The sequence below is a fragment of the Eulemur rufifrons genome, chromosome 18 (assembly GCF_041146395.1).
Source record: "Eulemur rufifrons isolate Redbay chromosome 18, OSU_ERuf_1, whole genome shotgun sequence".
Taxonomy (NCBI): Eukaryota; Metazoa; Chordata; class Mammalia; order Primates; family Lemuridae; genus Eulemur; species Eulemur rufifrons.
In genome coordinates, this window is record NC_091000.1 from 21,337,313 (window position 1) to 21,349,840 (window position 12,528).

Below are 12,528 nucleotides of genomic sequence, written 5' to 3' on the forward strand. Positions count from 1 at the left end.
AGGCATGCACCACTGCACATGGTCTAATGACATCATTTTAATTCCTCTCTTACTTTTAGCTATCTCTCTTTGAATTATTTTTTAGTGACTGCTGTACAAATTACATCTTTAATTTATCCCAATTTATTTAGTTAATATTTAATTCAGAGAAAACATTGGAACCTTTCAACAGTGTATTTCCATGTACTATCTCAGTACTTAGTGCCATTGTTGTAGTATATTACATCTGCATACTTTACAAATCCATTAAATACAGTGTTATAAGTTCTGCTGTAAGCAATCATGTCTTTTAAAGATATTAAAAGAAAAATATGTACATATGTTATTTCATATTTATCATTTCTGTTGCTTTTAATATCTTCCTATATCTGAGTTGCCATCTGGTGTCATTTCCTTTCAGCCTAAAGAATTTCTTTCAGAATTTTTTGAAATATAGGTCTGCTGGGGACACATTCTCTTGTTTTTTTATTTGAAAATGTCTTTATTTTGCCTTCGTTTTTGAAATATAGTTTCTGGATATAGAATTCTTGGTGAGCATTTTTTTTTTTAGCACTTCAATATATTATTCCAATGTTTTCTGTTTCTACAGTTTCTTGATGTGAAGTCAGTCAATGTTATTGTTTTCCTGTTTAGGTTATTTTTTGTTGTGAGTTTCAAGTATTCCCTTTATAATTGGTTGTTGGTATCATCATGATGTGTCCAAAAGTAGTTTTGGGTTTATCCTACTTGGGGTTCACTGAGATTCTTGAATCTTAATGTTTTCCACCAAATTGAGGAAGTGTTCAGGCATTATTTCTTTAAATATTTTTTCTACTCCCCTCCCCCTCCCTTCTGTAATTCTAACTACACTTATGTTGGATTGCTTCATAGTGTTCCACAGATCTCTGAGAAACTGTTCATTTTTCTTCAGTCTTTTAAACTCTCTTTTCTTTGGAAAGGGCAATTTCTATTGCTCTGTTTTCAAGTTCACTGATTATTTCTTCTGTCTTTTCCAACCTATTTCTGAGTTCATCTAACAAAATTTTCATTTCAGTTGCTGTACTTTCAAGCTCTAGACTTTCTCTTAAAATTTTCTAGTTCAATTAAAATTCTGTCTCTTCCTTTATTAAGACTTTATTTTACTCTATTTAAAATATATTTTTAAAAATTCCTTGAACATGTTTATAATAGGTGATTTGAAGCTTCTGCCTGGTAAATCTAACAACTGGGTCAACTGAGAGTCGGTTTCTATTGACTGCCTCCTCCCAACCCCTGCCCACAAGTATTGTTTCCTATCTAGTAATTTTTGGTTAAAAACTGGATAATGTAGATAATACATTGCAGTTACTCTGGATCCTGTTTTAGAGGATTATGGCTTTTTAAAAAATTCAAGTAGGGCTGAGTGCGGTGGCTCACGCCTGTAATCCTAGCACTCTGGGAGGCCGAGGCAGGAGGATCGCTCGAGGTAAGGAGTTTGAGACCAGCCTGAGCAAAAGCGAGACCCTGTCTCTACTAAAAATAGAAAGAAATGATCTGGACAGCTAAAAACATATATAGAAATAAAAAATTAGCCGGGCATGGTGGCGCATGCCTGTAGTCCCAGCTACTCGGGAGGTTGAGGCAGGAGGATCGCTTGAGCCCAGGAGATTGAGGTTGCTGTGAGCTAGGCTGATGCCACAGCACTCTAGCACGGGTAACAGAGTGAGACTCTGTCTCAAAAAAAATAAATAAATAAATAAAAAATTCAAGTAGGCAATTTTCTTGCTTGGATTTGAAGTTTGAAATCTACTCCCCCTACAGTATATAGGAACTGATATCTGCAATTAGTTCTTACTGCTTTCTACTATTGCATGTGTAGCTAGGTCTGAGGGAATTCCTCTGTGCTTACATAATTTGAGAACCAGTCAAGATTTGGGCAGAGGTAGGGTTCATACTTTTTTTGGTTTCCTTGTTCCCAGAGATTCCCCTGTAATTTCCAGCCGTTCTTTCAGCTTTGGGCTGTATCTTGTGATACTTCAAACAATAAGCCGTCAGTTTTCTGTTGCTTGAGTTGAGTACATACCATATTTCTGGCATGTACTCAATAATAAAAAGTAGCAAACAAATATCTAGTTCCATATGTATCTTTCAAGAGTAGATTTCTCTCATGTCTCTTGTCTGCTTCTTCACTGGGCTCCCTGGGTTTCCTCCCCTACTTCCATATGCAGATTAGTTGTGAGACAGGGATTTGGTAAGAATTTATACTCAGAATTTGGCTCTCATTTTTTGTGTGTTTCTTTCTCTTGCTGCCAGTATTTCCTCTTTAAATTTCCAACTGCTTTTCTAGCCCTAAACTTTGATCTTGGCTACCTTAAGCTCATATAAAGCTGTTGTTTTCTGAAGCCATAGGTGTGGGGGTTAAGAGAACCATCAGGTCAGAAAACCTAAAACTAACAATCCTTATCTCTTTTACTTCTTTCTGGTTTTGGGTGCTTTCCAGTATTTTAAAAAAACTTATCTAAGTTTTAAAATTGTTATTTAGGGGAGGGTTCTTATAATACTTTCACAAATCTACCATTAGAAATCTATAATCAACTATTTACAGATCTGGAAATAAGGCTTAGAAAATTACACAGCTAATAAGTACCTGAGCTAGAATGTTCAATAAATAGATACTTCTAAATCTAAAGCCTGACCCTTCCCTGACATCTTCCTTAAATTTCTCTGTTACATACAAAAAGAACCAGAGTATATAATGCCAATAAATATTTTAATAAATAACATAAAATGTAGTATTAAGTGCTTCTCTTCCATTTACAAATAAACAATTAACCAAAACTTGATCCTGAATTAATTTGCATTTCAGTAATGATGTGCTTAGGGATGATTATAATATTTTATTAAATTAGGCTAAAAAGAATGGAAATAAATTTTTTTTTATCAAGTTCTTTTCGTTATTATAATTTAGCTTCCTGCTTTCATATTTTATACTCAAGGGGCAATAAAATGATTAATTCATCTTCTAATAACCCTCTTTAATACCTAATCCAAAACAAGTAAACAATAAAACATATAGAAAACCAAGCAAGAGGCATCCAATTGTCTTAGAAATGGAAAATACCTTCTTTTGCATCTGTCCCTGAAGATCTTCAGCCGCTTTTGTTAACTCTTCCACTTTTGCTGCGGCGACTCTCACATCTGACTTGGCTTGCCTAAAAAAAGCAAGTAAATTAATGAACATTGTTTGCACAGACCATAAAGAACAAAAAATTAGAAATCTAAATTTGGTAAAGTCAGTACTAACTCTTGTGTACTTAAAAGTGGATGTGAGGGGTAAATTCTGAAAGATTTCTTTATTACTAACAAAATTCATGTGGAAGACAGTAAAGAGGGAAAAATATAGCTGAATGGGGAAGGATACAAAGTAGGAGTCATTAATATTTTATTTGGATAAGTTATATTTTATACCAAAATAATTTATTTCATGAAAAAGAAGTTTATCATCATGATAAATTACCTAACAAGAGCTCCAGTGCACTAAGAATATACTTATGTCTATCATTTCTTGAATTTATACAGTTAGAGAAATATTGCTGATTGGCATTTCTATGAAAATGAACCTAAGCTTCAATATATTGATCATTCCTTAAACACCAGAGGTTTATATTATGTAACCACTTAACATAATAAATTAAAACATTTGTCTCATGATAATATTTATTTTCTTCAGAGACTATAGTGGCAAAACACAGAAAGACAAGTTTTTTGAACATTCTAACAGAATCAAATAAGTTTCAATATCTTCTAGACTTCCCATAGGAAATGATTTTAGAACAATATATGACTTTCTTAAATAGGAAAAAAGATTTTAAATAACATACTAATTAAGCACTCAGTGTGAGTATAAAACACTGATTATCTAAAGAACATATATTTTAAGAAGAAAGGTACTTCAGTGCAGGAACTGGTCCTTACTTATTTCTTAATTACACTTTATATATCTATTTAAATGTAAATCACATTAGTGCTATTAAGCTTACAGAAATTATTGGATGCAAATTCACAAGTAAATGTTAATTCATTTACTTGTGACTCTTTAACAGTATCTATAATTATATTACTTATGTAGTTATAAATTTTTTATAATTTCCTACAATAGGAAATATGAATCTAATAATAGCTAATAATATCTCAAGTAGTTTATTAGGTGTCAGGAACTTTTATAAATGCTTTGAAATCATATCACTTAAAACTTACAATAACTCTGTGAATTAAATACTATTATATCAAACTCAAGTTGAGGAGAGTGAGGTTGATAGAGATTTATCAATATACCTAAAGATTCACAGTAAGCAATAAAAGCGGTATTTAAACAGAGTCCTCTATGCTATATTGTCTACCAAAAAATGGTCCTAATAACAAAAAAAGAGCAATCAAGCAAAGTCCTAGATTTGATGATGGTATTAGTTACTAAGATGGGAAAGATCTGTACTCCTTACTTCAATCATAGCAGTTCTATTTTTATAAGTTTTATATATTGGGGTTATTGTATAAGAATTCTTTTTTTTTTTTTTTTTAAGGGCTAAAAACTAAAGTTGGAAAACCACTGACCTAGCAATTCAAATATGGAGCTCAACAAAGTGATTGAGGCCAGAGATTATGTATTTGGGAAACATTTTTATTGAGCTGAAAGTTTAAGTTGGGCAGGGTAGATGTGATTATCTAAGGAGAGAGAAAAATGGTTTAACATGGTTAGAAATTTAAGAAACGTCTACTTTTAGTAGGTAGGATAAGGAAATGGGGAACGCAAAGGAAGTGAAGAAATGGCCACAAAGGTCAGAGAAGAAATCAGGACATAAACACAAAAGACCTAGTAATGTTCGAGAAAGGAAGAAAAATCATCAATCAAGGAGAATCAACAAGCAAAGAGAATGCAGGATTTTATTTAAGGCAAAAAAGATACCAGTAATCTTGAGGAGAACAGAGAGGTAGGACTGAATCCAAACTGAAAGAAGTTCCAAAGAGTGACTGGAGTAAACACAAATTCTTCTTCTAAGCAATATCAAAGAATGGGGAGCAGAAAATACAGCAATCTTGAGGAGTCATCAGACAAGTCTATACATTTGAGGTTTAAAAGAACAATGCAAACAAGAAACTAATATTTAAAAACAGAAAGAATAACTGATGGAACAAGATACAAGAAGTAGAAAGGATTTGGGATTGCACATTTGGTGAGAAATGAGGATACAACGTAATAGAAAGAGGAAGAAAGAAATGCTTCCTCTGGTCATAGAAACTACAGCATCAACGACAAAGGTAAGGCTGATTTCCCAGATCCAGAGAGAGAAATAATCCACTATCTATTTATTACAACATTAATATTAACCCCAAAATCTACTAACATGTGATTTGTAAATATTATACTTCCTACCTACATAGGATGGATATTTAAGCAGAATGGAGTTGAGCAAAGATAGTAAGTTATACTACATTGCAACACTATAAGGAAGGTAATTTTATTGCCATTATGGAAATGAGGAAGCTGAAGTTCATGTAGTTAAGCAGCTTGCCCAAGTCACTCAGCCAGTAAACAGATGCTATGGTCTCAATGTTTGTGTTCCCTTACAATTCATATGTTGAAATCCCATATTAATGCAATCCTTATATAACCCCCAATGTAATGGTATTAGGAGGTGGGGCCTTGGGGGAAGTGATCAGGTCACAGTAGCAGAGTCCTTAAAAGTGGGATTAGTGCCCTTATAAAAGAGGCCTGAAGGAGCTTTGTTTGACCCTTCCACCACGTGAGACACAAAGAGATGTCATCTATAAATCAGGAACCAGGCCCTTATCAGAGACCAAGTCTGTCGATGTCTTGGTCCTGAACTTCCTACCTCCAGAATTGGAAGAAATAAATTTCTGTTGTTTATAAGCTACCCAATCCAAGGCATTTGTTATATAAGAGCAGCCCAAATGGACTGAGACAATGACTGAGCCAGAATACAAAACTAGAGCTGACTTCAGAGGCTATGGTCTCTATACTTTATACCACACAGAAGTAGGACAGAGGTACAAATGTGGAGTATTTGCTAAAGAAAGTTATAAATATCAATAAAAAAACATTTTGAAACAAAACTACTATTAGAGGCAAAGTTCTGAACAATGGTGTTATGGATTTATTTTATTCTTGCCAAACCCCCAGAACAAATAATCTTAACTATAGCAAAAGCTCCACTCTTGACTAATGTGTTCTAGAAGTAAAGTCTAATATTCCTTCTGTTCCTTAAAGATTAAAAAGGAAAGATAACATTTTTAAATAAGGCTGACTGTAAGTACTCACTAAATAACACTGAAGTAAAATGGTGTAAAGAAATGGGAAAATGACAGCATAACTCTATTTCTTATCTTAAAACCTATTTTCTATGCTCAGAAAACTAGTTGCCAACACATAAGGAACTGTCTGGCAATTCTATGACTAAGCACATCTGCTCAAGGCCATTTCTCACATGGGATAGTTTACAAGAGACACTATGAATCAAAACTAGTGATCCATGAATTCCAGATTTCCATAGCATTTTTATAATAGCAGACACAATATTATTCAAATTGGAACATGAAACATCTGAGAAAAATCTGTTATCTGAGCTAAAATAAAACTATTACCTGGCAAAAATACATGTTTTTTTTTTTTTAAAAATAAGATATCATATAAAAATTATTGGCATATACATTTTAAAGAAAAAAGTATTCATTTGTATTATAAACAAGATTAAAAATGAACATAATGAAATACATAGACTGTGATTTACATAATTTATCTTTTAGCATTTAACATGATAAAGCGATATCAAGAATTGCATTCCTTTCATATCAGCTCTTATGTTCTTCTGTAAAACCATGTATATATAAATCATTTCACTATCACATTTTAAAGATTTCCTAGGTTTTATTTCATATTTAAATACAGAGAGAACATTAAACATAAAAATATTTAAACACCTCTATTACCCTTTCAAACTTTGAGATTATTGGTAATAAAAACCGATTTAAAAGTCACTATAAAGGCCGGGCATGGTGGCTAACGTCTGTAATCCTAGCACTCTGGGAGACGGAGACAGAGGCAGAGGCAGGAAGATCACTTGAACTCAGGAGTCTGAGACCAGTGTGAGCAAGAGTGAGACCCCCGTCTCTAGAAAAAATATAAAAATTAGCCGGGTGTGGTGGCGCGTGCCTATAGTCCCAGCTACTTGGGAGGCTGAGGGAGGAGGATCACTTGAGCCCAAAAGTTTGAGGTTGCTGTGAGCTATGATGACACCACTGTACTCTAGCACACTAGCTGGGGCAACGGAGCAAGACTGTCTCAAACAAAAAGGTCATATCTTGCTTATAGGCTGAGTTGATAATAGGAAACACTGGAAATATTTTAATTCATTGTGCAAAGCTTCTATTAATTATATTCAAAATGATTTTTTTCAGGTGCATTTTTTGGGAAATCAAACTACTAAGTAGTCACACATTCCTGCATAGCTGAAGAATATAAAATAATTTTTCTAAATAATGAAAGTCTAAGAAAACAATTGTGCCCCTGAAAAATCAAAGCACAAAGGGCACAAATAGAAAATCCATATAAATAAATTAGTTAGCTTTATCTCACCAATAAAGTGCAATTTAATTATTTAATTGATTTAATTTGATGACTCGAAAAATATTAATATTTTTTGAGCACCTGCCACGTGTCTAGCATTGTGCTAGATGATGGCAAGATAAAGATCACAAAATCATGACCCATATCTTCTAGGAGCTTAAAGACCAGTGAAGAGAGTTGGATTTGTACACAGGTAAGTGCAATAAAAGGGTTAAAAATGCTATAACAGATGTACGTGCAGTATACAGCTGAGATCCAAAGAAAGAAGGTGTTTGATACTACCTGGGGAGAAAGAAATCAAAGATTCAGAAAAAGATTTCTAGAAGATGTTAACTCTTTGAGCTGAACTTTGAAAGTTGAAAGTATGTATTTGTCAGGGAAGGGCATTTTAGGCAGCCCGAGCAATGTGAGCAAAAGTAGAGAGTTATGAAATAGCATGGTGTGTTTGGGAAACTAAAATTAGTTCAGAAAATTAAGGTGAGGAGTGACAAGATACAGAGCTAAGTAGCCAGGGGTCAGATCATAGAAGACTCTATGTCATGCGCCAAGTAATTTGGATTATATCCTGTAGGCAAATTTATTAGCCATTGAAGGGGAGTGACACGATCAGATTTTATTTTAGAAAGATCATTTTGATGACAAATGAAAAAGAAAGATGGGGGATGGTAAACTAATTTGGGGGTTACTGCTGTAGCTCAAATGAGATGGGCTAAGCAAAGGTAATAACAATATAGTGATGGAGAACTGAAGGATCACAGAGACATTTATAAGGCAGAGTTGGGACAGAAAAGAATTTATGATGCCTCTTAGTTTTCTGAATCAGGAACTGGATGGCAATACGTACAAATACAGAGAAAATACGTAGGAGACATGATGATAAGCTTAGTTTACAGCTTGTTGTGTTTCAAGTGCCTCTGAGCCATTGGGTGGAGATAACCACAAGAACTCTGTGCTAGAAAAATTTAATGAGATCTCCTCTTCATAGAGACTGCTGAAGCCACAAAAGTATGCATGAGATGAAACCAGTCACATTAAAACAATTTTGAGGCCATCACATCATACTTATTAAAGAGTGTTCCTACCCTCAGAGCACAGATGTACGTTTCTAAGTTCTCAATAAATATCAAATGATTGACAAGTTACAAATTCTTTCTATGAAGATATCTATGTCTATTGATGAAACAATTCCTTATTGGCTACAATTATTTTTAACAAACAATGATGATGCCACTCTGATGAGAAGTTAATATAGATCCTTATGCAAATGCTTCAGTCACTCTTTATAGTACATCCTTTTACAAAGATTATATTGGTTCCAGGAGTGCGGAACCTGCAGCCTTGGGGCCACATGTGGCCTTCTGGATCCTTGAATGCAGCCTTTTGACTGAATCCAAATTTTACAGAACAAATCCTTTTAATAAAGTCTTTGATTCAAAGGCTTTACAAGGTATATGTAAAATCTGAGCACACATGACTTGGAAAGTAATCATCTCCATAACCCAGTTGGATATATATTATAAATAAATATATAGAACAAAAAGCACCTAAAGAGAAACAGTAGAAAATTTTAGTTTAAATACTGAGTAGACCCGCAAAAATGGAAGAGGAAAAATTCAGTGGAATGAATGAGTGAAGTCTTCCTGGAGAAGGAAAGTTTCAACCAGGTTTAGAAAATTATACATTTTTTGAGAGACAGAATAACGATCAAAGGCAAAAAGGAAGGAACCAAAAGTTTCTCTATGAGAAACTGCAAAATAACTACTGAGAGCAGTTTATACATAACTGGAGGGTTGGGGAGGATCAGGTGAATAAAGGTTCTTAAGAAAAGGAGGCTGAAGAGTTTTATCTGCTATCACAGGGTGTCACCAAAAACTCTCAAAAAGAAAAATGATAGGGCCAGGCTCGGTGGCTCATGCCTGTAATCCTAGCACAGTGGGAGGTCAGGGCGGGCTGATCGTTTGAGCTCAGGAGTTCAAGACCAGTCTAAGCAAGAGTGAGACCCCGTCTCTACTAAAAAAAAATAGAATGAAATTAGCTGGACAACTAAAAATACATATATAGAAAAAATTAGCCGGGCATGGTGGCGCATGCCTGTAGTCCCAGCTACTTGGGAGGCTGAGGCACAAGGATTGCTTGAGCCCAGGAGTTTGAAGTTGCTGTGAGCTAGGCTGACGCCACGGCATTCTAGCCCAGGCAACAGAGTGAGACTCTGTCTCAAAAAAAAAAAAAAAAAGATAAAAGCTTTAATTATAAATTTACATGATTTTAATTTTTTGTATCATATTATCAGACAACAAATGAAACTAATATGTTTCAGTATAAGTACAAACTTAAACAACTCTAGTGTTTAAAGAGTTTCTAATTTAGTTATTCTTGGCAATGGTTACATAGAGCATCTCAAAACCTAAATTCTGGTAATGTCAATATGCCCATCATTCAGAATCTGTCAAACTTGAAAGCAACACCCTCTTCCCCTAAAAGCAGCATCTGCTTATCCTTATGTTCCTTCAAATCTGCGGCAGGAAAAGCAAGTATAGTTTTATGTATACAACTCTGAACTGCTTAATGTTAAGCTATGGAATACTGTCAGTAAATATTATGGCAAAGTTGCTCATGGACAATTAAACATTTAAGACCTTTTAGACTCTAGAGAACTGTAACTAGCTTTATCAATCCCTAATCTCAATTTATAATCTCTAGGCCCAAATGTCCACAAGCCAAATGAATCTTCTACACAGATGTCAAAAAACAACATATCCACTCATCATCCTTCCTTTCCCAATCAACTCTCATACTTGACTTCCCTACTGCTATGAATACTGTCAGACAGCCAGGCTTAGAAGCTAACTAGATTAGCAATTTCAAGATACGAGTTCTAATTTGGCTTTTCCATGAATTTGTTGTGCAACCATGAACAAGACAAATAGTTTCTGAGCCTTTGGCTCAGTTTGGTTTCTTTTCTAAAATTAGGTTGCTAAACTAGATAAACACTAAGATATCTTCTAGCAATAAATTCCATGATTCTTCCCATCCTTTAGCCCAGTATCACCAAGTTCTGTCCATTTTTCCCAAATAGAATCTTTTATGTGCATTTTTATTATCTGTTATCATAATATGATCACAGGTCTTTATGAACCAATTTCCTTACTCGTCTTCCTTCCAGGATCTCTGCATTCTGAGTGGTCCTATATATGCCATAAATCGTAAATCCTTTTTCCCCCTTCCACTCTTTTCTTAACCTTGAGTGCAGTGTTGAGTTAATCACATTATTCATTCCACGAATCATTACAATTATGAGCTGCAAAAGACTGCACTCATTTGTTTCTTTTTGTTTTCCTGTTCATTCCCATTCCCTCTTGTTCCCCTCCATTTCATAAGTTCACATTAAAATGTGATATATCCTTGGTAAATACATTTACTGGTAAAATATTATGGTTATTGCATGTATGTGTTTTGATGCTATAGATCCATATTTTTTACTTTTTAAATATAAACATTGCTTTTTAGATCTATGTTGCCATAGCTACATATCTTTACATGTAAATACATGTTTCTAAATGACACACAGTATTCCACAAGATGTAATTACCATATTTTACCTATCCATTTGCTTAGTGGTTGCCTTCAATTTCCTACTTCTACAAATAGCTTCACTCTGCAGAGACAATCACTAACTTGAAGGTAGGGTATATCATTTCTGGAAATGTTATTTTATTCTTTTGTAATACATACACACATACACACAAATATATACAATATATACATGCTATTCTTTTACTACATGTATCAATTATGGATACATATATATATATGGACATGTATTTATACCCATAATCAATACATACTATTGTTTTAGACATTTGAAATGTATATAAATATATCACACTGTAATCTTTTGTACCTTGTTATTGCATTGCACATTGTATTTTTACCTTGGTTGTTGAGTGTGAAGTAGTATCACATTGTTTTAACCTGCATTTTTCTGATTGCTATGACTTTTGAAATGTTTATTCACATCCTTTGCCCAATTTTCTATGGGTTTTTATTTATTCTTATTGACACTTAGTTAATGTATCCTCAACACTAATCTGTTGTCAGTTATGGTATATGAATTGTAAATGTCTTCTCACAGACTATGGACTGCCTTTTCATTTCACTTATGTTGTTTTTTGTAACAGAAGGTACATAACCTTTCTGACCTCATCTATTACTTTCTTCCTTGCTTACTCTGTTCCAGGTATACTAGTATAAAAGATTGTAAAAATCACTACAAATTTTTCTCTTCCTACAATCACACCTTTGCAAAACAACATTGAAAATCTTCCTATCAAGAGGGGTACCTATTTTCCCACCCTTTGAATTTGGGTTGACCAGGTGATCTGCTTTGCCAAGGGGTATTAACAAACAAGATTCAAGAGTGCCTTGAGCAAATACATATTGGGAATACTGATCACAGCCAAGTGAAGAAGAACTAGTCTTGGTTCCCTGGTGAAGAGCCTACCAACTGCCAGACAGGCTGATCATCACTTCAGACTACTAGACCATCCTGCCAGTAGACCTACCAGCTGGCTGGAGACACACAGGGAAGTCCAGTTGATATCAGCCTAGCAAGCCCAGACAAGAAAACCTGCTGTGTTGGCCCTCACCATCATAATCTAAATAAATTATTGCTTTGAGCCATAAAGTTTTGGAATGGTTTGTTACTCAGCAATAGATAACAGAAACATCTAGCTTCCTTACTGTTCCTCAATTACATATCCACCTGTGAAGTGACTAGTTCTTTACTTGGAACACTTTGTCCCTATACTGCACACCTAATTTGTTTACATCCTTCATGGCTTTGCTTAAATCTCAATCTCTCAGTAAGGACAACTCTGAATACTCTATTTAAAACTGCAGTCCCATAATCACCACCAGCATTCCAGACT

General features: G+C 34.3%; 1 protein-coding gene across 1 annotated transcript in view; it reads right to left on the reverse strand.

Moving 5' to 3' along the window:
- Positions 1-12,528, reverse strand: part of SCLT1 (sodium channel and clathrin linker 1) — a 129,672-nt gene that overhangs the window by 70,568 nt on the left and 46,576 nt on the right. The window contains exon 10 of the mRNA XM_069493251.1: positions 3,080-3,170. Coding sequence (XP_069349352.1) covers positions 3,080-3,170 — 91 coding nt within the window. The remainder of the gene's footprint in view (positions 1-3,079; positions 3,171-12,528) is intronic.